Here is a 26,797-nt window from a genome sequence, read left to right as displayed (position 1 = left end):
ATGATCTCACTATGTGAAACCTAAGCATTTCTAAATATTAATTCAATTTAGAGCATCAGTAAGATACACTATATCCAAACAGACATCACTTAAGAAAAATCATAACTATGACCCTAATCTACCCTTTTAAAAATACTTTTAAAATCATCACCAGGATTAATAGTAATATAAGTAACTTACATTTCCTGGCCAAGCAGAACTGTGAATTCATTTCTTGGTCACACATAAAGAATCACGTTGTTATAGAAATTGTATATGTATAAAAATTGTATGTGTGTACATATATACAACATCTATAATTTCTAAATATAAAAAAATTTGACCTTTGTAAATTATCACCCTCAAATGTCTACATTTCAGAATCTGCAAAGTTCTTCATCTTTGGGGACGTGCACCCCTACCCTTCAGCACAAATAAGGGGCTGACATTGCTGAGACAACTTATCATGGAATGAGAAATGTTACACGAACACATCACATGCTGTGAGAAAGGAATCACGTTTCATGGGTTAGCAGGAAACCAGTTCTCTCTGGACTTTCACTCGGAATTTTCAACAACTCTCACTAAAAAATGTACAATGTGATATGTTTTTCTTTTCCCTAGTGAACTTCCTTGGACTGTTTGAAAGGGTTTCTCTTTTGGAGTGGATGTCAGTGAGGACACCCATTGTTCCACAAACCACTAAACCTACCTCCAAGATGCCAACAGAGACTAAATCTTGAAAGATGTCAGGCTTTCTAGATATATTCGAATGGACCTGTACCAGCCATGCCCATTACTGCAGGATCGTCCAAAACTCCCCAAATTACCACCCCAGAGCAGCTCTTACATAGAATTACCTGGACTCAAGGAAGAGTCAGATAGAAGGAGGAAGGTTTTATGCACCTTACCGTGCTACTGCAGCTGTCTGTCCTAGAAATTGGAGTGTCTTCAGTGGCATCCCAGCCCACAGAACTTCGAGCCACTGGAGGTTTCTTGGGGTCATTTTTCTGAGAAGGAGGTGATATGGGTTCATCCTTAGACTTGGGGAAGAGAACTTCATGGTCTCTGATCATCATGGTCATTACTCTTTGGATTTGAGGAGTCCCTGAAAGAAAGAAGAAGGAGATTAGTAATTGTTAACCATGGGCCGGGATGCAGAGACACAAGGGTCTCTCTCCATCCATGAAATGTCTCCTAACTGGGTTCTAAAACCACAAGGCCCAAAAGTACATCATTTTTCTTCTCTTAATTGTTTGGAGTAAAAGACAGAGGTGAAAGGGATGGGAATGGATGGGATGGGATGGGATGGGATAGAAAAAGGACATGGAGAGGGGTGAAGAGGGTTATTTCCATCTTACAATCCTCTGGGTCAGTCTTGATTGGGAAATAGGCAACTTGCAGGAGAGAAAATGAGACACCTTTCCCTCCTGATGTGGCCTCAATATGACATCTGATTTCTTATCCCCCATACTACACCTATGCGCTAGACTTACTGCCTCCCCAAATCCGTGGACACATCGATACTCTATGCCAGAAATTCTGCTCACTGGACCAAACCTGATAAGCCTTTTCAACACAACCTTACAAGCAAAATTTTTTGCAGTTGGCTTATAAAATGAAACTTGTTTGCTCTCTCAGGCTTAGGATATTTAGAAATAATAAAAGACTAAGAAATAGTAGCTAACTGCTTTCATGCTAGCCTACTATACTGTGACCACTGGGTACATCTCTAACCTCTCTTCTCTGTTGTGATCTAAAAAAAAGAACATTATTCCTGCTCTTTCTACTTCACAGAGCTATTTTAAAAATCAGACAAAATCAGCTGAAAATTCTTAGCAATTTCAGAGGAGTTGAGAATGCCAGGAGTTAGCAGTCATTGTCGCTGTTTCTCCTATAGCTGCCTTCACCTCAGGGGTAGCCCTACCTCTCATGATCACAGCAGGGTCTTCGACCTTCGACCTGATGAGGTTCACACCAATCACAGTAGCCAGATTGTCCACACTCATCTTGTTAACGCCACAGTTCAGCTGGATTTCATGTAGAAACCTATGGGCAGCCAGGAAAACTCAGAGTAGGAAGTAGGAAGTGACCAGAAGGAAGCACTTTCCAGGTACTAATGATAGCTCAAGGATCAATCCCAGCTTTTTACTCTGGTCTCAGAAATGGGACCAGCCTGTTCCACCCTACCAGAGTTTTGCTTCTTCTCAAAAGAGTTAAGATCTAGCAAAAAGAGAAACCAGGAGGGGCCTGCACAGCCCCTAGGGGTAAAGGTCGCATCAGCAGAATGCTGATGCATGCAGTTCAGGGAGCTAACAGGCTAGAAGGACTAACGTGCATGTTGACTGCCACTCCTAACTTGAAGGTTCATTGCCCAGGCTCACAGCATCTACCCCACCCAAGTCTCCAGGGAGGAAATCTTTATCATAAGAGAGTCTCAGAGGGAATTCATGCTACTTCCTTGTTCATCCTCTGATTACAGCACCAAGCATCTTAAATTCTCAGCAAATGTTCAATAACTAATAGTGAATATTTACTATAATTTCACCCATTTGGGGCATGAAATCTCAGATTTACTATTTCAAAAAGTTGAGCAGATAAGCAAAGGAATTTCTAAGAACTCTCTCCAAAAACCATTTTTAATGAATAGGTTGATAAAACATAAAATTCCAAATACAGAGAAATTATCAAACAGATGGCATGTGCAAATGAGAAACATTATGAATTATTACAATCATTTATAATCCTATTGTGTGACATATCAAACTATTCACAATATAACATAAAGTCCAGACAATCAAGCAAGATGCACACTGTGCATACATGTGTGTATATACATGCATACATATATGTATGCATGCACATGTATGACATTTATAAATATATGTAAAATTTCAGTTTGGTATAAAATAATTGTTCCCCTATATTTTTATGAATGTATATAAACATCTAACAAAGAGAGAAAAACATCCATAAGGAAGGAACTAGATAAAACCCAAGTATTAATAGTGATTTTTGCTCAGTGAGGGAATTATGGATAATTTTAAAATATTATTTACAGTATGGAATTTTCTTTTAAAAAATTATTTATCTATTTATCTAATTGTACAAGAACCAGGGAACAGGACAGATTAGTGGGAGGGTGAGAGGATTCACCAGAGAGATAGATCGGGGAACAGAACAGGCAGACTGATAAAATACACTGCTGAGGGGAGCAGCGGGTGAGACAGGAGAGGTCTGCTCACCATGTGGGACCTTCGCAGGCCAGCCGGATCCAACTGGTGCTGCAAAGGCTGTGGACACCTTCACAGCACGGTTCTCAACCGCCTGCGCCACCAGGGAGGCCCGTATTGAATTTTCTGACCTACAGATTAAGTCCCTATCACTTTTCCAGTCAGGGAACTATAAACTACAACAGCTTATTAAAAATAAAGATAAATTTCAGCTCTCTCTGACAATATCTAAAACAGCTCTCTAACAAGGCTTCACTAAGATATTTACAATGTGATTATTCTCCCCCACCCGCCCTCACAGTGAACGACCCTGGAACATTTGAAAGGTCTTCTCTTTTGCAGTGAGCATCAGGGAGGGCTCCTTTCACTCAGTCATCTGAAGACTGGCACAGGTCTCCAAATCAGCCAGGTCTGGGTGTTGCCACAAGCCACTACATGTTGCCACAGTAATGCCACACAGTAGGCTCTCAGAAAGGGAAAGAAAAGAGGTGGCATGGAATGACTGTCTCTAGGGCACTGAATTATGGTCTAAGAGTCAGGAAGATGGGAGATGATTCTAGAACCATTATGAGATGATTCTATGATGAATTCCATTGCCTGTGCCAGAACTCTGGGCAATGCTGTGGTACATCTGTGCAGGAAATGTTCATTTTGCATGCTGATTAAATTTTCAGGGATCCTTTAAATTATCCTGTGCAGGGCCTCCCGGTGGCGCAGCGGTTGAGTGCTGGGTTGTGAAGCAGCCCGTAGCCTCTGCAGTGCCAGTTCGAATGCTGGCCGCCAGCGAGGGTCCCACATGGCGCGACAGACCTCTCCTGCCACGCCCACTGCTCCCCTCAGCAGTGTATTTCATCAGTCTGCCTGTTCTGTTCCCCTCTCTGTCTCTGGTGAATTCTCTCACCCTCCTGCACTTCTGACTGTACTCAGTGCTTCTATAAATGAATAAATAAATCTTTAAAAAAAATTATCCTGTGCAATGGAATACTACTCAACTATTAAAAAAATAGATGAAAACCTGCCATTTGTAACAGGGATAGAACTAGGGGATATTATGCTTGGTGTAATAATTCAGATGGAGAAAGACAAAATCATATAATCAATATGTAAACAAAACTGAACCAAACAAAAGCAAACAAAGAACTGAACCAAACAAAAGCAAACTCAAATTATAAGAACAAACAGAGTTTACGGGAAGGGAAGGGGACCGGGAGCTGGGTAGATCAGGCAAAAGGGGTTAAGTCTGTGGTGATGGATAGAAACTGGAAGCTTATATCGAACATAACACAGATGTTGATTTAAAAGTTTATATACTTAAAATTTATATAATGTTATGAACTAATATTCAATCTAAAAACATTTTCTTGTGGGCACAGGAAACTACCTCAGTGCTGTGTATATAGTTGACCTTCCAAAGGTCTGGTGAAGCAGCATCTCTGACACCACAGACTCCTTCAACTTGGGATTTCTTTCTGCCAAGGGCTGAAGGCTGGGGACTATGAGGACAAGGGAGGAGAGAGGTAGGGAGGGGGAGCTCACCTGCAGATGTAGCTCAGGAGGCTGTAGTTCTCTCGAGGAAGGTTGGAGAGCTGCTTCATCAACTCTTGCTGAGCCTGGGAAGAGAGGTTTTTTTTTTAACTTGATACATTTGATATGTTAAGAGATCTTGAGCATCAATAAATGAGCCTGCTCACCTGCCAGAGATGAGACCTGGAACGCAACTGGTGGATCAGTGCAGAATAACTTGGGCAGTCATGCCTACTACAACAGTTTTATGGGTTTAAAAACTTTTTTTTTTATTTTGTGATGATGAGAAATTCATAGGAAGTTGGAAAAATAGTATGGAGAGGCTCATTGTTTTTGTACAGTGTTTTTTTTTTTTAATTGTCTCTATCTTTGCCCTTCTCCCAGACTCAGAGCTACTCTAACGCAAGGACCATTTGATGATTGTATGCACAATAACTGCCTGTTTCCTGAATGCTCAAGATGTGACTCTCCACTAAAGAATCAGACCACAACCAAATATCTCAAAATCACTGTAGAAGTAGTAATAAAAGAAGGACACTTCTAAGAAGGGATCCAAACAATTGGGACTTGCTGAGCCCTGGTGGGGCACAAGGATAAGTGCAAGGTCAGACTGTGCAAGGTCAGACTGTGCAGGAATCAGGCTCCGTTATGTGCTTGAGTGTCAGGTTCATGCAGACAAGGAAGGCACGTGCAGGGAGAAGACAGGGAGGCTGATTTGTTCTCTTTAGCTGCAGTTGCCTGTAGGGTCTCCAGTCACCCTCTGTAACATCAGGCTTGTGACGGTTCACCAGGTCACATGAGACATGCAGGCTATCCTTCAACTGAGCATCAATTCATGGCAATCTGGGGCAGCAACTCCTGCCAGCTTGCAGGCAGCAACTTGGTGCATGCCCTCTGTATCCAGACAGCCCCTTCTACTGAGATTCTTTCCTCTTCAGTTTAGTCAAGTGAATTCTTGCCAGAGGTGGCTATAGACTCTCTTCACTGCCCCTACCATGTCCTCATCTGTGAGGGAGGCTGTGGTCCCTCTGCCTTATGCAGATGTGCAATGCCACATGTTAGAAACCCTCAGACATGCTGAGCTTGAGAAAAGTTATGAGAAGCAAGTCTGAGGTGAGAAAGGTCAAGGGTAAGAGTCTTAATGTTAGAACACCATCCACACATGTCCTTTACTCTTCCTGGAGCTGCAGGATGAGATACCACCTGAGAGATTTATCTCTTTAGCCAACTCTTAAACATTATTTCATAAAATATTATTACTTTCATGAAGGTGAGTTGACTACTTAGACTTCCCATATCCTTTTTGCCCTCCTCCCCAAATTCATAGCTATGCACAAAATATCCTACACAAGGGCTTCCCTGGTGGAGCAAGGGGTTAAGTCTCAGCACTATGAAGCTATCAGCAGCCACTGCAGCATGAGTTCAATCCCTAGCCAGGGAGCTACCCACATGGTGCAGCAGACCTCTCCTGTCTCGCCCGCTTCTCCCCTCAGTAGTCTATTTCAGTGGGTCATCTGTTCTGCTCCCCACTCCATCTCTGGTGAATCCTCTCAGCCCCCACACCTCTGCCCTGTACCCCAGTTCTTGTATGCATAAATAAATAAATCTTTTTAAAATATATCCTACACAAGATGAAGCAACCTATTTTTTGTGCATTGAAAAATAAATACAATAGTTACAGCATGTTAGCTGAAGCATTATAATTGTTTCTCTCCTAGTTTTGAAATACCAAATTGCCTTTTTTCTTGTACTAAGATCTACTAAAATCATGAGATTGCTCTCTCTCTCTCTCTCTCTCTTTCTCTCTCTCTCTCTTTTACACATGCCTATATATTTGTGAATATGTAGATACATATATGTACACACACACTTTTCTGGAGAGCATACTCTATAACAAATTCTGCAGTAAAGCAGAGGACAAATCTCCACTTAAACTAATAATTGGAAAATGTTACTCACCTATATCTTATCCCTCCTTAGTCCTCCAAAAAACCCTGAGGATAGTAGATGTTATTATGAAATATTCTAAGTTTGAGCTGCTCCATACAACAATGTCTTGCCACATGTGACTATATGACTATTAAATTAAAATTAAATTATGAACTTGGCTCCTCAGTTGCGCTGGCCACATTCATGTGCCCTATAGCCAGGTGTGGCTAGTAGCGGCCATATTGGGTAGTACTGATCTATTCCATCATTGTAGGAAGTTCTATTGGTCTAAGTAAATAATCTGAGTTTCACAGAAGATGCATTCTTTGCTGAATGGCAGTATCAAAGTTAAATTCAGGTCTTCACTGTAGGTTTCATGTGCTCCACTTTGCTAGAGAGTGCTTTTAACATAGTTCTTTAGTTCTAATAACAACCTTCCAATAGTGGGGAGTGAGACCCCAGTAGCACAAATGAATTCATAGGTCATTTGGTTTTTCAAATCTTGGTTAAAAGCCATGAAATTTTTATTGTTGTTAATTGGGTTTTATTGGTTTCTTCTGTTGGTTGCTTGGTTTAATTCACATGACTCCAGCGTGGTGACTGTTGACTAGACACCCTTTCTGGAAACAATTTATACAGGATCAAAAATTCTATCAGTGAGGGCTTCTCCTGGTGGCACAGCAGTTGAGTGCTGGGCTGCGAAGTTTCCTGCAGCCTCTGCAGTGCCAGTTCAATCCCTGGCCACCGGCAAGGGTTCCACATGGCGCGACAGACCTCTCCTGCCACGCCTGCTGCTCCCCTCAGCAGTGTATTTTGCCAGTCTGCCTGTTCTGTTCCCTGCTCTGTCTCTGGAGAATTCTGTCACCCTCCCGCACTTCTGACTGTACCCAGTGCTTGTATAAATAAATAAATAAATCTTAAAAAAAAAATTCTACCGGTGAACTTGTCCACTCTAGCAAGCATTATGTTGCAGATGGGGATACAAGCCTTCAGAGAGCTGTACTTATAGGAACAAAGCAAGATGCCTGTCCTTCTGTCCCTGGCAACTGCCTTCTTCATATGCCCATACCCAACACACACAGACATCTTCAGAGTTTGCATAGTCTGAACTCTCACCTGCCCGCTAGGCTGTCAACCTGTCATTGTGTCCCAGCAGCTCTCAGCAAGGCCATTTGCTTGAGGATCTTCCTCTTTCTACTACCTTTATTGGTTTGTTACATCACAAAAAATGCTGTCACCATGAATGGTTTCACCTGCCTATTTTTTCAGAGAAAGCTCCATTTTGACAAGTATCTCACCAAAAAGTATGGGATCCCCCAAACCACTGTTGCCAAAATGTTGTTCAGTGACTGCCATCTTCCTCCAAAGCAGGACAACTAACTCTAATGATATACAAACCTTTGCCTCATCTGCGTTCATGAGCTGCCCACATAGCAGAAATCCCTCATACTGGCTCCAAGGAACCACTGGCTCTGGCAGATCTCGGAGGTAGAGCTTGAACAGGGAGGCCACTGTGTGCACATCTGTGTCTCTAGAAGAAAATAAGCCAAGCTTATTATTCCCCTTTTGGAATAATAACCTCTAACTCTTTTTCTTTCACCTCTTTTACCCAACTGCCTCAGAGTTCAAGGTCTACTTCTTCATTAAAGCTGTTTTCACTATCTTAGTCTCCATTGCTTTCTTCTTCCTCCAAGTCATTTAATATCTGACAAGTTAGCATTCTTTACAGAATCTCTAGTTTTTCATGTAATAATTCCTTTATATCATAGCCCATTGATTTCTTTAATCCCTTAAAATAGACACCTTTTTAAAATCTTTTAGGATAGCTCTGGGATTCATCACATATTCGCAATCATTCATTCGATCAACAAACATTGAGAGAATCTACTGGTGCAAAATACTATGTCAGGAACTGGAGCAACTATAAAAGGGGCAGGAGCTCTCAGGAAGTTCAACTCTGCCCAATTTCTCTGGTGTTTTTTATCAAGGGAAGGAGACTGGTCGATTTCTACAATATTGTTCAGGACACTTTTTCCTCTTTGAGTAGGTGATCAAAGATCACATAGTTTCAGCAGACTCCACTTTTTTCTTCTCTTTTTCTGCAAGCCAGTCATTGTTTTGAGTTATTGTAATCAGACATTATGTAGTAAAATTCCAAGAATAGCAATCAGACTTAATGGGAAAGTATATATTCAGTCTTGCCCTCTTTGGAAATAGCTGAGTATCATCTCACTATTGAGGTATAAAACTGATATTCTTAATAGAGAGTCCTGGTGGTATTTTGAAAAGATGTGATGTGGTAAGATGTTCAGACAATATGAGCATCTCCATGGTTTCAGTTACAAGGAAGATCCGAATAGGCTGGATAGAAATATATCCTGGAGGAGGGATGGGAAGAGTGGATTTGGCAGGAGGAGAAGGGAGGCATCTGGGGAGCAGGAATAAGGACTTGATTGTAAAGCTCTGTCCTGGTGTTGGAGTGAATTATTTTTGGTTTTGACAGTCAGTGGTTGGAACTGTCTTCTGCAAAGCTCCCCCTCCCCTTCCCCCCTTCATTGCCTGTGAACTCTCTATCTCAAAAGGAGAACAGGAACTGGCACAGAGCCCTGTCTATGCTCCACTGCTGCCTTGAGGAAACTGGGGTTGGGAGCCATTCGCTTAATGTGGGGATTCTCCCTACTGAGTCATAGCCTAAATATATCCTTGGGCAAAGCTCTCTTGATAAAACACATAAGAAATTTCCGAGACAATGGCAGAAAGACATCTAGCTGACACTTTGCAGAAGCAGTATTCCCTCGAGAATCCAAAAGTGATTCTCCTTGTGTCCCTACATTGCAGTTAGCCTGACAGTATTACTCAGCATCCATGGTCTTGGGTTGAGTTCAACACCTGGTGCACCAGATACTAAGACCCCTCAGGTGCCCTACCCCATCCCTTCCTCCTAGCACTGATCTATGTTGCACACCTGTACAGCTGTTTTGCAAGAAATAAAGGATTCAGAAGTACATTCACTTTGTGGCTGGGCAATATTCAGCTCAGTATTTTTAATTAGTCCTGAGGTTTTTAAGTTCATATTTATGTTTAATAAGAACTAGATACACCTGCATTAGACCTAACAAATAAGAATGCCTTTGTTTTTCTTCACTCTAGTGAGGCAATTTGGGAGAATTAACAGTTAAATCAACCATATAGAAGGTCTGGATGAATACCTCCAAGACTCCTATGGACCCCAAAATTGACCCTGGGAGGACCCTAAAGAACTCTAGGTGACTTTTCCTAATGCTGAATAGGTAAGTTCTACTCCTTAGTTCTGGGATTGGGGATGTCAGGACAGGGTATGTAACTTTCCTCCTTTAGCCCCCAACACTTCACAGGAATAAAAGATTTTGACCACACCAGGCTGACTTTATAGGTATATAAGCTGAAGCCTCAGGTAGGTACTAGCACACCCCACATTCACCTCTATTCCTCCTGGCTGACTGTTCATGTTGCTTGGGCAACACCCTGTCTGTATCTCTTGATCAACTCAAACCCAATTAAACACATAGGAGAAAACTGAATATAAAGGCAGTGAGGTTAATTGAACAGGTGCCTTATAATGAAGTGCAATTTATGTACTGAAAGATCCTTAAATTTGATGCCTATAACTTGGGATAGTTCAATTACAACTCTACTGCTTTCTTGTTAAAATTAAGCACCCGTGGCAATTAACCTATTGCATGCCAAGGGCAGCAAAGACTGACACGGGGTGGTCTAAACTATTACTATAGCTGTAAGAATGGAGAGAAGCAGATGGGCTCAGAGATTCTTGGGGAATGGGCTATGTTGGTGACTGGAGTGAGAAATGAGGGAGAGGGGGCCATGACACTGTCACACAGCATGACACTCAGCGAGCCGAGCACTGGTCCTACTCCTCAGTCCTCAACAAATTCTTGGGGAACTTCAGCCTTCAGAAACTGGATAGAGTACAGGCCCCTCTTGCTAAATCTTGGTCTGTGGGGAAAGAACAATGGCTCTTTCTTGCCAGCAAGACAAGCACACACAGGCAGGTAGGATGAATGTTGCACAACAGGCCTTGTACAAGCCAGGGTGGGAGTTGTGCTGGCTGATCATGGCAAAGAAGAAAAACTGGGCCAGAAGCCTAGGAGGTGGGGCAAGAAGGGGGTGGTGGGAAGAAATAACACCTGATATACCCCGAACAGAACTGGGCAACCTCCACAGAGGAGCCTTGGAAGAATGTTAGGCTGCCAAGCTGTCAGTCCATGCTCTCTCCAAAGGCTCAGAACCCAGCCAGAGTTGCACAGCACTTTGATCTTCCACACTAGCAAGAAGCCTGCTCCGGCCATTTCTGGTAAGCTGAGGAAGCCTACTGGAGTCCCTGGCTATAAACATGGTGTGTGCTCCACCACACTGAGCTTATACATACAACTCAATGCAGCTTCCAGTACAGCCTCTGACCAAGGGCAGGGCCTTGTGCTCAGCCACATCTTCCTCCTACACTCTGCACCTCCCCTTCTCCTACATCCTAAACATCTCTTGACTGCCCAGTGCGGCTCTCGTTCTTGTTCACATCACCTCTACCCAAAGCATTGGCATACTGTTCTATCTGTGCTCGAGGCTTCCAAATTCTGAATTATGAGCAAAACAAAAGGTTCTTTCTGTTGCAAGCCAGGGCTCTTAGAGGTGTCTGTGCAAGTCCCGGAGCTGAGCAGCCATAAGAGGTCCTCTTACCCAAGTGAGGTGGAGGAGAGGTTGAGGGGGGCACAAACATACCTGTCAAATGAGGGCCGCTCCCCAGCATCAAAAGCATCTCTCAGCTGCTTCACCAGGTTGTCCTGCCCAGGTAGTCGGAAGATGCCCTCTTCATTCAGGCCATGCTCGAGGATGAACTCTGCACACTTCTCCACCAGGATGGGCACTGGGTGGGGGCCAAATTTCTGCTCGTAGGCCACAGTCTCATCCAAACGCTGGCCAAACACCGCTGGGAAGAGAACAGGACCTGGTATCATTTTCACTTGCCCTGGATGAACCCTTTTGCCTCTTTCTTGGTTCTCTTTACTTTTACTACTATGATACTAAACAAAGAAAGGGGACAAATCATCTATATTTTCTAGGATTATAAATTGGGGGCAGTCTCTGTGGGTCTTTTTTGCATTGACCCACATTTTTATATATTTTACATATAAAATAACAACTCACTTTTTCCAGTACTTATGTGCTAGGGATTATGCTAAGCATGTTGTACACTCTGTTTCTTGTTTAGTCTTGACACAACCACAAGAAGAGGTACTGTTGTCATAACTGCCTTAGAGGTGCTAATGTACTTGCCAAGGTCAGGTGCCAAAGCTGGGTACAGTCAGAAATCAAACCCAGGCAGTGAACTCAAGAGAATGTGCTTGAAACCACAGCAGCAAGCCGGCCACTTTGAATTCTGCTAGTGTCATGTACATGAAAACATCATAGCCTAAACCATGGATGTGTCATTTTAGAGCAAGTCATTGTGGCATTTTGAATAATTTAGTTTGTTTACTATGTTCTACTATGTTAACACTGCCACACCCAACGTGTTCATTCACTTAGCAGAGTTCCTGGAATGTATGTAGTGCAATGTAGAATTTCTAATTAATTGCTTAATTAATTAATGAACATTTAGATAGATGAACACAGGCTTTCTTTCTTTTGAACTACTTCCTTAGGGAAAATTCCCACATGCAGAATTACTAGGTCAAGTGGTTTGGACATCTTTATGATTCCATGGTATGCAAATTGCTTTCCAAAAATACTTTCCCAAATTATACTGCCTCCAGTAAAGCATGTGTAGACCAGCTCCACCCCGGCCTTTTCAGCATTTGGTTTTATAAAATCTCATTCTCCAGTGGTGTAACAGGTTAGTTTATAAATCAGGACAGTTGTTGGCTCCCCATTTTCCCACCAGGCCCCCAGGTCATCAGTGTCCTGGGAGTTCAGGAGGCAGGTCATGGCTTCAGCTCCATCCTGCCTGATTATCCTTCTGCTACAACCACCAGACAATCCCTAGAACACTAGTTCCCAAAGTCCTTTGGTTTCCCCATGAGTCAGTTGTGCTTGTGCGCTCTCTCTCTCTCTCTCTCTCTCTCTCTCTCTCCCCTGCTGGTACCCTATATTCAGCCTCTAATTAATATGTGTAAAGAAAGAGCTATAGTGAACTCTTGAGTCCACTGTGTCCTTCCCATGCCCCACTGGCCCTGGGCCAGGTTGGACCCTCTCTCACCTACAACTTCTCACCTACAACTTCTAACATTCACAACCCTGCTATTCACCTTTTAAACCACTGATCTCCCTGAACACATTCCCCCTGTTTTTGATATTCATCTACTTCTTTCTCAATTGCTATAGTAGAATTTTTCAAATTATCACTTAAATCCCTGGGGGTCCTTTGCAGCCCCCCCCCCCATCTCACCAGGTGCTAAGAAGGGAGGGCAACGAATCAAGGCTGGTTTGGATGGGCGTATGTCTCCCTACTCCCAGAAGATTTGCTGGGCTATTGTCTGTTTTCTTTATTGCATTCCATTGAAACTTTGTTTGGTTAAATATTTCTGTCACTGAAAGTTGAAAATGGGGGCAGGCATTTGTTAGGTTGGTATTCAGCTTGGCTGGCATCTTCCTTTCCTGTCTGACTTCCTGCCATGCCCTCAAAGGCACCTCAACCTTATGTGCCCAAAGCCCATTGTGCTCTCCAGTCTTCTTGGCCTTGGGGACGAGTCCCTTCCTGTCCAATGGAATCTACCTGTCTTCCTTGTCCCCACACAAATCTTATCACTTCTGCCAAAACTTCCTCCCTTCTCTGAGCAATTATTGCTCTTGAACATCCTAACCCCTTTCCACATTGTGTTATAATTTCTTATATGTACCTGTGGCCTCTGCACGACTGTGTAGGCTCTTGATGCCATGAAGATGAGGAGAGTTTCCTCTCTACCCTAGAGTTTACCCTAGTGCCTGACTTGAGGAAGAGAGTCCCCACATTTTGGGAATTACTTTTTAAAATATATATATATTATTTATTTATTTTTGCATAGAAGAACTGGGGTGTAGACCAGAGGTGCAGGGAGTGAGAGGATTCATTAGAGACAGAGTGGGGAACAGAACAGGCAGATCTTCTGAAATACACTGCTAAAGGGAGCAGAGTGCAAGACAGGTGAGATTCTGCTGCACCATGTGGGTTAGCTCCCTGGCTGAGACTCAAACTCAGGCCATATTGGTGATAATGCTGAGACAACCCCTAGGACACCAGAAAGACCCCAGTTTTGGGAATTATTTAATGAATCATTTGATCTTTAAACAAATGTTTTCCATGATTAATGATCATTTTGGAATTTCTTTGGTGCAAACACACTAGTAGGATCTCCTGAGTAGATGAATTCAGCTTTGTGCTAATATCACCAAGTGCCCTTACCCTATGCCAGCACAGCAATGGGTCAAATGGAATGGGCCACACAGACAAGGAATGTAAGATGTGCTTACATTCTTCCTTTCAATTAGCTCACCACTGAGTTAGGAAAACAAAAGGGCCTCATGCAAAATAAAGAGAAACAATTAGAGAATGCCAGTCACTACATAGAATTTGATTCTTACTTATCTGTGAAAAGAACTGGGTAGATATTTTCAATAAATGGAAGGTAATGATTGAAATGCTCAGTCTTAAAAAGCAGGCCACATGGCATTTGTAAAATGTCTTTTGAGGAGTCTAGGAAGGGGTACATCATAGGAAGAGGTAGATCAATCACAGAGCAGTTGAAATTTGGGTTCAAGAGGCCAACTGAACCCTCACAGGGAAAGATATCCCAAACAATGTAAGTCAGACATGGCAAATGTGAACCCCATTCCTGAGGTCCCCAGGCAGATTTCTACTTTGCAGGTTAATCACATTCCATCTCATAGCCCTGTGTGTCTCTCCTCACAGGAGTCTACCAGCTTGTCCTGAGTGCATCCTCTATTTCTTCCACATCTCATAGTCATTTCAATCTCATGCTAACTAGTACACTCATTTCCTAAGACCTTTTCCCACCAACACCTCCACTCTGCCTAGTCCCATTCCCCTCTGCACTCCTCCCTCAGGCTGCTGAGAGCTATATGGGGCCACAGAAGAATGATACCATGAAAACTTATTTCCAATCTCTGTGCCACCTTGATTTCAAATTTGCACCACTCTCCACCCATCTCCTCTCCTCTATCTCAGCAGGTGACCCATCTCCTCTTTCCCTTATCTCCTGGAGTAGAGGACATCTTTAATTAGTGAATTCCCTCATCTCCAGCCCCTGCCTTCCTCCCCTACCTGTCCTCTCTTGAAGAAGAATGAGAACACCACTCTGATGCTTTCTGGAACTGTGGGTTCCATCACTTTCTACCTGTTGCAGGATCTCACTTCTTTTTTATATCTTAATTTTTGCTCTCTCAATTGTAAGAACGCACCTATCGCAGTTGTTTCATGCAGACAACCAATATTTTCCTTTCTTCTCTTTACCAAATATATTCTTAGGAAAATATATTCCTTCTGGAGAGAGGTAGCCTCTCTTCTTCACTTGTCATTCATACCCAGCCTCTCAACACATCCCCATCTGATTTCATTAGCAACATTTTCCCACCTCAAATCTGCTCACTATGATTCCTAGTGCCCTTCTAATGGTGAAATCTGAGATATGTTTATTATCACTCAACTGGTAGTCTCTGAGTCTCAAATGGTGTTAATTCTCCTTTCTCAGCATTTCCTCCCTACGTGGCTTCCAGATCATCCACCTTCATTCTATTCCCATGTCCTTGCTGGCTCCCCTGAGGTCATCTATACTGACCCCTTCCTCCATGTGCTTCTTCCGAGAATTCCAACTCAGACTTCTTCTCACTCTAGACATTCTCTGGGGGAAGCTCATGAGAGTCCAAACATTTGGACATCACCTACAAAGTAATAACTTATAAACCTGCATACCTGGTTCCAACCTCTCTATCTCCACCATCTCTATCTCCATTACTAATTTCTCCCCTGTGTCTCTCTTCTGTTTCCATAAGTCCAACATCTAAAGAGAATTCTTCCAGTGTCTTCTCCAATCTCACTCTCATCCCACCCTCAATACTCCCAAATTAGTGCCTCCCCTGTAGTAATTCCTCAAAGGCAATATCATTCAGTGAGTCAATCAAACAGTCAAACACCAGCCCTTTCTTAGGCACTGAGGATGCGACAGCATTAATCCAGGTACCTGAACTTGACTAACCCAATTAGTAAAAGTGTGTGTTAGAAGTATATGCAACATCTCTCTTTCCCTCCAATCAGATCTATACATTCTAACTACATTTAAACTATCTCTTTTCTCACTGTCAAAATTATTATGGTTTCTTTTTAAAAAAAATTATTTATTTATTTTTGCATAGAAGAACTGGGGTGTAGGCCAGAGGTATGAGGGGTAAGAAGATTCACCAGAGATGAAGTGGGGGGCAGAACAGGCTGATTTACTGAAATACACTGCTGAGGGGAGCAGCGGGTGAGACAGGAGAGGTCTGCCACACCATGTGGGTTAGCTCCCTGACCAGGGATCCATCTCAAGCCATAGCAGTGATATGGCTTAACCCATGGGTCAAGCCCACTGAGACTTAACCCATGGGTCACCAGGGAGGCCCTGCGGTTTCTGTTGTGACATTTCTTGCAAATCTCTTCCAATGGAATTCACAAATATTATCAGCAAATATCGGCAGAATTGGGCCAGCTTCCTTGGTAACTGGAGATTATCATAGAATAAAAACTGGTCTTTGCTCTGGAAAACTCTGGAACTAATGCTCTTCCTCCTCCTCTCCACCTAGAAACCTGATCTTCCTGCAGCCTGTGTTCAGACGTCTTCTGCTCAGAAGGAATTGGTCACTCCCTCCCTGTGCTCATACAGCTCTCTGTATAGACCTCTATCCTGTCACTCCTCATGCAGTTTTACAATGATTTATTTAAGCATCTCTTTCTTCCACCAGACTGCGGGCTCCTCAAAGGCAGACAGCCCGTCTGGCTCTCCATCTATTTTTAGTTCCTGGCACAGAGCCTGGCACATGATGGACCAGTCCACAAATTGCTGTTACTACCTGCTGTCTACCACTTCTCCCTTTTTCTGACCTGTCTATACTGCTCACACGCTTCTGATCAGTACTCTTCAGACTTGCTCATGTCAAAGAGATGAGCAGCCATCACGTTTTTTAATTCAAGGGTCAAATACTCAGTCTTCATCTTAACTTCTCTATCAACAACAGGTGAACAGCAAATCACCCCTCCTTCTTAAGATGTCGTTCCACATGGTTTTGGTCCACTGCCATGTCTTGGTTCTCCATTTATTTCATTGGGTGCTCTTTCTCAGCCTCTTCGATGATTGTTCCTTTTCTCCCTACCCCAGACTTTCCCTTCCTCAGCTACACATAATTCTCCATAATCTCATGGCTTTAAATATCATCAACATGATGAAGACCCAAACTTAAAGTTCCCAGTCTAGAAATCAAAGCTAGGCCCTCCAAGGAGAAAGGCCCACTCCATGCTCTGGAGACCTCAGGACCAAGAGGGTCTCATCCTACATGACAGAAAGAGCACCCTGGTTTGCTTTAGTTTGTCTAGGACAGGCTTTGTTACTCTTCATCTCAGATCACATATGAGGAGGCCTCTAAACTGTCCCTGAGAACCCAAAGACCCTATCCTGAGTTCTACCTACTTCTGACCTCCAGTTTCCAAATGCAACCTTTTGATCCTGAGTGAATATGAAAGAGCCTAAATATGGGAAACTAGAAGAACTGAGAAATGCCAAGAAACTAGGGAAAGAAACAGTGAAGGAGGAAGACAGTAGACACTGGCATGGGTGGGGGGTAATAAAGACCGTTCTCCACCTCCAGGATATCAGGGGCAAAACCCAGGCTCCCTGTTCCATGTCAAGTCTTCTGAGGTTGTACCCATTCCTTCAGGAAAGTAGTGCCCTACTGCTCCTTCTACACTCTGCCAGCCACTCATTCACTCAGAACTGCTCATCACTTAGGTCCAGTCCACCGTTAACAGAGGCATTTCCAGCTTAACACATACAAACATTAAGTAACTATAATATGTAATGTAATTACTGTAACTATTAATACATTAATTAAGCTAATTTTATGATGAATTCCCCCAGAGCTTTCATATATGCTCTTATTTAGTCTTCATATAAACCCTACAAAGTAGCTATTATTGTTCCATTTTACAGATGAAAAAACTGAGACTCAGATTAGGAATTTGTCTGAGGTCATATTTGCCTCATGATTCTAAATTAAGTGTTTTTGTTCCTTTTGTTTAAAATGAGTGGAATAAATTATTTAGGCAACATTCAAGACATCAAGACTCAAGGGGTGTGGAAAGGGGTAGGGAGCTGCCCAGACTCTGCTCACATGCCATCCTCTACCATTTCCTTCCTAAGTCCCCTCCCCAGATTGGCTACAAAACCCCAGGACACTAGATTGGTTTGAGGAAATGAAAATGGAAAGGATTCACTGTCACCTCCTTTTTCAAAGTGTGACAAACCGATCCTAGACAAACTGAAGCAAACCAGGGTGCTCGCTCATGTAGGATGAGACCCTGTTGGTCCACTCCAGAGTATGAAGTGGTCCTTTCTCCCTAGAGGGCTAGCTTTGATTGATTTCTAGACTGGGAATGTTAATCCTCCTCCTTCAGGATAAGAGCCCATGGACACTCTGCTCACATCCAGCCTGGCCACCCAGATGGCCTGCCCTCTCCTCCCCGCTGGGGCTGCCAACCTTGCACTGGCGCCTGCTTCCCAGGGACTCAGTTCCAGGAGCGTCCCCATCCCTGACAGGAGAGTGGAGGAGGGTACTGGATAAAGTGTCTTTTAGAGGAAGAATTGAATAAAAAATAGGGAATAAATACCTTTCTTTTGGAGCTTGGGGGTTTTCCTTCTGAAATTCCAGCAAAAGAGCAGTGCTAGGGCAGGAAAGTCACAGCCCAGTTCCCACCGCCGCATCCTGGGAACATGAGGCATGGTGGACCGAGGAGAGCAGCCTCTGCCGGGCCAGCCTCAGGCCTTTTCTTCTCCCCCAGCTGGAAGCACCCTCCTCTCTTGCCTTCAGATCAGCTCATGCTTGTAAATACAGCTCGGGTTCTGGCTCCGGCACAGAAACCATGGGATCTGTCGGCACCTGCCCGTGGCCCTCTCTTCCCTCTTCCCACACCGCTTCCCCTCCCCAATCACCTTTACACACATGACTCTTGGCTTTTAAAGAGTGAACATAAAGCTGTCAGGACCCGCAATAAAAATAAGTGCCTCCTTTTACTTAACAGCTAATTGTCAACTGCCATTCAATGGATACCATGGAGGTGGGTTAAATTTTTTTTTTTTTAAATCCCACACACAGCCCTTACCAGCATTGCTCCATATATCAAAGCTTCTGGCAGGAACACAGGATTTCACTTAGCGTTGATGAAGCCAGCCCACCCTTCCCTGGAAAACGCTTTCAGTTGCAAGTGGCTCAGTCAAGCCTTCAGAGAGAATGATCGTGGAGGTGGGTTCTTGGGTAAACTGAGATGATTTCCCCCCTCCCTTTGAGAAGATTTAGCAAATAGTGCAGCAACACTACCAGGCATGCCTAGGAGACTTGAAATGGACTCTCAGCACCACAGCAGGGGATGGACAGGATCAGGGCAGGGTTGTCAGGAAGGGATCTGGGTTGTGTGATGCTGCCCACCAAGTGTTCATCCCTCCACTCACTCACAGGTCAGAAAGTGAGAACTCATCTTTGACACTTCATTATCTTTCTATGTTGAATTCACTCCTGTGGCAATGTTACCTCCTAAACATTCACAAGCCTGTTTACTTCTCTCTGTCACCACCACCACCATCCTTGTCTAAGCCACTTTAGGAGGAAGATCAGCAACTTGAACAAGGCGACTCTACTGTTTCCACCTTCCTCTGACTCCAGAATTTGTTCTCCTTTCTGTCACAGGAACTTTGCACATGCTATTCTCCTGACCGAGATACTGTTCCTCTTCCCCCTTCTCTGCCTACTTCGCCTCTACTAATCCTTCAAATTCAGCTTAATCATCACAAGTTCAGGGGAGCCTTCCCTGAACTTCTTGATATATTTTTCCCCACATGGCAGGTACTTTTCACAGTTGTAATTTTATGGTTTTCTTCATGATTTTTGCTAAATGTCTGTGTCTTCCTCTAGACTGTGAGCTACTTGACAGAAAGGAATTTGTCTTTTCTTTCTTTCTGGTAACTTTTTTTTCACTGTTGTACCCCCAGTTTTAGCACTGTGCTGGATCATGGCACATGCTCAAGAAATATTTGTTGAGTGAGTGAATACATAGGTATCTATCTGTCTGGTGTTGGCAACTTCGGGGGAAGAGAGACAAGAAAATGAATGAAAACAGGTAAAAATCATCCATTTGAATGTCCAGTTTAGCCAGAGAGAAAGAGCCATAACAAACAGAGTAACAATGACTCACAGAAAAAGCACAGGCTAAACTGTACTGGGCATTGTGAAATCATGTTCTAAAGAATGCAGAGAACTTAAGAAGTGAGAGGAAGGGAAGGAACCCAAGGCGGATAACAACGCAATATTTTTATACTCTCTGCTTAGTGTTGGCAAACAAACAAAGATGTTGAAAAGGTGGGACCTGCCCCAGGGCCTTACAATTTCATTCAGAGTTACTCGCCCAACAATAGACCGAGAAAAACCTCAGATGGCGGGCCTCCAGAAGGGCTAAAGCAGGTCTCCTCCGAGGAACACTTTGTAACACGGACTGCCTGCTCCCAGGGACCAGGTTTCAAGTGGGGACTCAGGAAAGGCAGCGCCCTCTACTAAAAGGAGGGTGTGGCCTCGAGAACATGGGCAGCTGTGAGTGTGGGAACAAGTTGCTAGGAGCGGAGATGTGAGTGCCTTTCCTCCCGTGCTCCTATTTTAATTGGGAAAATCCAGAAATACATCCAGGTCTTCTGGGGGAAAAGAGTTAGTCTAAAAATTTCTACCAGACTCTTAGGAGAGGGTAATGGGGAAAAAAGGGGATAAATTGGCTGGCTGCAAAGGAAAAGACTGGAACACCAAGGTGCTACTCTCCAAGATGAGAGAGATACCATGATTTATAATAAGAAGTACATATTTGGTCTAAAACCTATTCCTGGCACAGAGCTCCTAAAACTCTTGGAATTGCCCATGATGAAAGATATCATGGTAGCTTTTGTTATGTGAATGAGGTGAATTTTGAAAGCACCTAGGGACAGGGCTCTGCCAGCAGAAGCAATCTTGTGATTGATTAGAGGGTTGGAATGCTCTGCCCCTCCCTGACCTCCAGGGAAGAAAGAGGGGCTAGAGGATAAATCAATCACTATGGCCTGTGATTTAATCAGGCAGGCCTACGAGATGAAGCCTTCATAAAACCCGAAAGGACGGGGTTCAGAGAGCTTCCCTTTGATGAGCACATGGAGATATGGAGAGAGAAGCAGGTTTGGCAAGGGCTTGGAAACTCTGCACACTTTCTCCATGCCTTGCCCCATCCCTCTCTTCTGAGAGGCTATTCCAAAGATAAGCCTTTTATAACAAACCAGTAATCTAGTACGTAAATTGGTTTCCTAACTGCTACGAGCTGCTCTATCAAATTATCAAATCCAAGGAAGGAATTGTTGAAACCACCAATCTAAAACCATTGGTGGGAAGCATAAGGGATCTTCTGGCTGGTCTGATGGATGTGCATGGGAGGGGGCAGCTTTGTGGGACTGAGCCTTCAATCAGTGGAATCGGAAGCTATCTCTGGGTAGACTTGAGCTAAATTGTGAATCACAAGTAGCTGGTGTCCTTGAATTGCTTATACAGGTGGGGGAGTGTTCCCCCTGCAAAACACACACAGACATGAATTTGGTCCCAGAATCACACAAGGTGGGAGGAATGCTCAGAGTCAGCCATGAGGCAGGAGGAGCAAAAGGGAGGAAGTTGGGTGTGCTGTGGGGTCATTTCTCCCTCTCAAGGGAGAAAAGGATACAGGCTTTGGCTCTGCAGAACTGTTTCTAGATTGACTTCAAAGTCTTAAAGTAGAGATCCATTACCTCAGGGGTAAAGATGGACTACTGGGGTCAGAAAATCTCCTGCAGTTCAACACAGAACTTCTGTGTAGATATTTTTTTGAGGAAAGTTTCCATAGCTTTTGTCAGCTTCTCTAAGAGGGCCCATGAGTCATTAAGAACTTCACCCAAGGGCCTCCCTGGTGGTGCAAGGGGTTAAGACACAACCTATGAAGCTATCCATAGCCACTGCAGCACGAGTTCGAACCCTGGCCAGGGAGCTACCCACATGGCGCAGCAGACTTCTCCTGACACGCCGTCTGCTCCCCTCAGCAGTGTATTTCCGTGGATCTGTCTGTTCTGTTCCCAACTCTGTCTCTGATGAATCCTCTCACTCCACCACCCCCCCCCACACACACACACATACACCTCTGGCCTCTACCCCAGTTCTTGTATACATAAATAAATAAATCTTAAAAAAAAAAAAAAAAAAAAAACAACTTCATGCAAGCACACCATTAAAGAACTTGAAAGGAGATAATGCTATTGGGAGCACCCCATTTACTTTCTCGGATAAGCTGACCTTTAATCAAGCAGAGAGCGAAGGGAGTGGCACCATGGAAAGAGGAGGGCATTTCTTAGTGCCTCCTGTCATGCATTGTTTAGGTTTTGAGATACAGCACTGAAACAAACAGGAAAAAAAATCCTTCCAGGTAGACTGAAGCTTTCATTCTAGTGAGGGAAGATCAACTGTGAAGAAACAAGTAAAAATTTATTATGTTAGAAGGGGCAAATGCTTAGGAGAAAAGAGAAGCAGGAAAGAAGACAGGAAGGATGGGGTGGGAGGGGGAGTAGGGGCTCAGTGTTAGATGGAATTATTCAGGAGAGGCTCACTGAGGTGATGTTTGGGCAAAGATCTGAAGAGAGTAAGAGACCAAGCCATGTAGCTACCTGGGGGCGGGGGTGGGGGGTGGGGAAGGATTCCAAGCAGAGGAAATAGCAAGTGCAAGTGCCCGGCAGCAGCAATGTTTCTGGAAGGTTTGGGGAAGATCAAAGAGGCTGGTGAAGCTAGAGTAAAATGAATGTGGAGAAGATTCTAGAAAACAACATCACAGAGGTAATGGGGATGGGGCGCTCTGTGTTAGAAGTCAATTTGACTTTCCCTATGAGAGAGAAAGGAAGCTATTGGAAAGTGCCAAGCAGAAAAGAGTTTTCTCTGACTGCTCTGTTGTAAACAGACTATAAGAAGGTAAGAATGAAACCTTGGGGATGAGTTTAAGGACAAATGCTGCAATTCAGACAAGAAAGGTTGGCCCTCAGGCAGGGTGGTAGAAGTGAAGGTGGTGAGCAGTGGGCAGATTCTGGGTGGAGAAAGCCATAGTAAGTTTCAGTTATCTTAGTGACTTCATAATGTTGGAGGAGGTGTGCCCTGCCAATCCAGTAGACCCAGGATGAGACACTTTACAATTATAGTCCCACACTGTGCTGGAAGACAGCCACCTACGGAGAGTCCTGGCCTGACCCCTCAACTTCTGGGTCCCTTGGACAAATCATTTACTTCCTTGGGATACAAGTTTCCTGACTTACAAACAGGAAGAGCAAATGTCTGACCAGCCCTGCGGCCCGAGACGGACTCCTTGCTATCTTAAAATGTCTTCTCATCCTGAGATCTATGATTGTGGCTCGATGAGAGGCTTTAACAACATCTGCAATGCCACATCAGAGCCAAACCCCACTCTTTGACTAAATAAATAGTGCTGTACTCTTATCTCTCCTCGCTTGGACTTTCCGCTGCCTACAGGACTTATGCTTGACTTGCTTCTCAGAGTGGTGGCCTGGAGGTGGGGTGAGGGTGAAATCCCCATATGCATTTCCAGAATGTAGCCATGGCCCGGCTGAGCAAGCACCACACAGGGCTTAAATGCCTATCACAGTGCATCGGTGCATGGACAGCAGGTGTGTGAGCAGGCGACGTCCCCGAGGCAATGCCAACAGCCTAGAGCGATACATAGGGGAATGCAGAAAATGTCAACGTGGCTCCCAGTATCATTCTAGGGCAACGAGGAAGCCCATAGCCAAGACTATGTGCGCTGAATAGCATGCCACAGAGCTTTAGTAGAGAAACCCCTCATCTCTGTCTGAGTAGGTAAAATGTAGGTGTTTGGGAACAGGGAATGGCTCATGAAAGGTGCTACTCTTGCAGAAATATGCCGCTGTTTAGGATGGCTGTGACTGACACACTTGAGCCTGGTTGCTCTGGCCAGGTTGCCTCTTTTTTTTGCAGCACCCATTGGGCTGATCACAGGCTAAGGACTGCCTCCCTGTCCCAGTTCCTGGATCTATAGGTGCACTCCTGACTCCAGCTGAGCCAAGTAGATGCTCTTTCTCAGGAGTTCTCAGGAGTTTTCTCAGTGGAGACTGAGCTCAGCCCCCGTGGTACTCAAGGGAGAGTACAGGAAAACTGGGGCTGGTACTGTAGAATTTGGGACTATAGTACTAGTTGAGAGCAGGAGGGGGCTCCTAACTAGACAAAAACAGGCAGACATGCAGAGAAAAGAAAAATAAATCTTCAGAGTCCCAGAGGAACTACAGGGTAAGGACAATGTTAATGGTCCGGTTCTTAGCCCTTGATCTCTTGGCTGTTCTGCCCTTGGGTTCTTTCAGTAACTACTGCACCTACCCAGTAAATCCTTCTTGGTTGCTTAACACCGATGGAGGTAATTTTTATTTCTTGTAACCAAATAATCCTGGAACTGCATCAATGAGGATTATATAGCTACACGGGGAAACCCTTAAGCTATGAAACAAAAGGTATTTAATTGCATATATCCTAAGTTCGTCGTTCTGGTAGAAAAGTATGCCTATGTGAACACTGGCTGCAAGGAAAACATAAAAATACCTCTGGTGGTTTTAAGGGTGATATTTTCCTGTTTTTGTTCAAATTTCCACAAAACTCTTATGGGGCTCATAATTTTTTAAAGAAATAGTCAGTTAAATAAATATGAGATGCTAAAGCCAACCTAAATGATTTCCAAAAAAATGGGCAGCCCAGTAGAGAAGTAATTCTCTCTTACGCAGCCAGGCAGGGGCTTACACAAATATGTGTGTTCCTACAAAGTTGAAGGAAAATGGTCATGTGTGTTGCACCCATGTCAGTTCTTTCATATTTTTATGAAAGGGAAAACACATACTGTGTTCACGTAGTGCACAGTTCAGACGTTTTTTCACATCGATTTTTGGCAAGCAGCTCCGCCCCTGTGTAGACATATCACCAGGATCCCCAGGCCAGACTGCTCAAATACTTGAGTCATGTAACCCAGAAAAATGCCACAACCTTGCTGTAAATCTCTAGATGCACTGCCTGACCCTCCCCCTGGTCTGACCAGCCCTCTTCTGAAAAGTGGCTTTAATTTCTTGGACTGATCAGTCTCACATAGCTTTCACCATAGCTCTTGTCATCAACATCCCCCAACTCCCACCCCACCAGTGCTGCAGAATGTTTGTGCTGTGAGAATGGGGACAGCTGGACCAACACATTCGTTTTACAGAGGAGAGCACTGAGGCCCAGAGAGGAGAAAGTTCTGCTTCAGGACATCATACACATTTGCCAGTGAGAACGAAGGACTTGCAGCCCTTTCAGCTAATGTAAAGTGGACTCTTTGAGAGGACCCGGGAAGGGGAACTAAAGGCTTACAATGGGCAAGATCTCAGAATTGTCTTCTGGTCTCCTCTGGCCACTGTTCAAGGAGGGTTCATGTCTCCAGATACTTCTTCCCATGTCCCCACCCCCGAGAAGTCACAGACACCTGCCCAGGAAGTCTGCAGGGGTCCTTACCTCCAGAGGGTGTGCCAGCGACTCTCCTAAGGAATTTAACCCATTCTTCCATCTCCGCCTGGGAGCTGGCCATGAGGATATAGGAGTCCTGTCCCATACGATTCTGCTCCCATGAGGCTGGAGGAAGAAGCAACACTAATGAAGGTCTCTGAATGGTAAAGGAGCCAAAGCAAGGGAAACTGAACTTGAATTGCTTCTTTGGGTCAATGAAACCACCAGTCAAACAACTAGAAAACTTTATCTGCATTGGTGAAGGAAATTCTATGGGGACTATACCTGAGAGGTGATGGTGGTGGGAGGGGGGGAGGGAGAAAAAATTGTTTAAAAATGAACAATGACGTAAAAAAAAAATAAAGAAAAAGAAAAAATAATGGTTTCCCCCAGAAGAAGTTAAAAAAAAAATTCTCTGCTTAAGCTCAGTGGAACTGTATGTTGATGCATTCTCAGTGTTTTTGCTGAAACCCTAGCTATGAAGACAAACCACTGAACACAGTGGTTTACAAACAGGGATGATTTGGCTGAGAGCTATTCCTGTGGAAGACAGAAGCTATTTTCTACTGAAAAGGAAGAGGAAGTTCAAGGGGAGTGTCAGTGTTAGAGTCAGCATGAACCTATACAAGTTTAAAGACTTCAGTAGGCCCTCCAATCAGGGATACTTTCCCAAGCCCCCTCCCCAACTCATTCAGCTGTGGGAGTGGTGAGGGGAGAGGCATCTCAGGTGGGAGAGAGCATGAACACGTGTGTATACCTTTCTCAGAAACTGATGCATCCTGTTCAGGATTACCGGCCTCCTGCCTGCACAAGATGTTGCAAAGGGTAGCTAGGTTCTCAATATATACTTGATGGACAAATGAAGTTTGTTATGATAACATTTTCACTTTAAACACAAGATTACAGATGAACATATGTAGTTTCCCATAGGTTGCTGTTCTCAGATGGACAAAAGGGGAGAGTAAATGAAAAGGTTGGGAGGAGATCAAAAGAAAGAATGACAGAAAGTGACAGAAAAATAGGGAGGGAAAAGAGAAGGAGAAAAAGAATATCAAACATAGGCCTTAGGAAGAATAAGAAAATAAAAGCAATACTTTTCAATTAAAGGATACTATTAAATTTCGAAGTGCCTCTATAGCCATCACCCTATTCTCATAATGTCAGGACATTTCCCGGAAAAGGAGCCTGATATAGCAACCCAGTTGTGCCCAAACATATTTTTTTCAAGGCAACAAAACACTTACAATTTCCCTTTGGTTCTTGTCTCTTGGATCTAT

At 43.9% G+C, this 26,797-nt stretch overlaps 1 protein-coding gene across 2 annotated transcripts in view; it reads right to left on the bottom strand.

Annotated features, from left to right (window-relative positions):
* Positions 1–26,797, bottom strand: part of ARHGAP25 (Rho GTPase activating protein 25) — a 75,763-nt gene that overhangs the window by 4,629 nt on the left and 44,337 nt on the right. For both annotated transcript variants that reach the window (XM_054701685.1, XM_037527530.2), the window contains exons 4-9: positions 25,530–25,646; positions 11,439–11,646; positions 8,064–8,196; positions 4,749–4,822; positions 1,907–2,028; positions 891–1,087 (exon numbers count right to left, since the gene is read on the bottom strand). In XM_054701685.1, coding sequence (XP_054557660.1) covers positions 891–1,087; positions 1,907–2,028; positions 4,749–4,822; positions 8,064–8,196; positions 11,439–11,646; positions 25,530–25,646 — 851 coding nt within the window. The remainder of the gene's footprint in view (positions 1–890; positions 1,088–1,906; positions 2,029–4,748; positions 4,823–8,063; positions 8,197–11,438; positions 11,647–25,529; positions 25,647–26,797) is intronic.

This window comes from Talpa occidentalis, unplaced genomic scaffold (assembly GCF_014898055.3).
Source record: "Talpa occidentalis isolate TD23 unplaced genomic scaffold, MPIMG_talOcc4v2.1 talOcc4.5, whole genome shotgun sequence".
Taxonomy (NCBI): Eukaryota; Metazoa; Chordata; class Mammalia; order Eulipotyphla; family Talpidae; genus Talpa; species Talpa occidentalis.
Note: the sequence above shows the minus strand (reverse complement) of the source record. Positions and strands in the feature narration are given on the sequence as shown.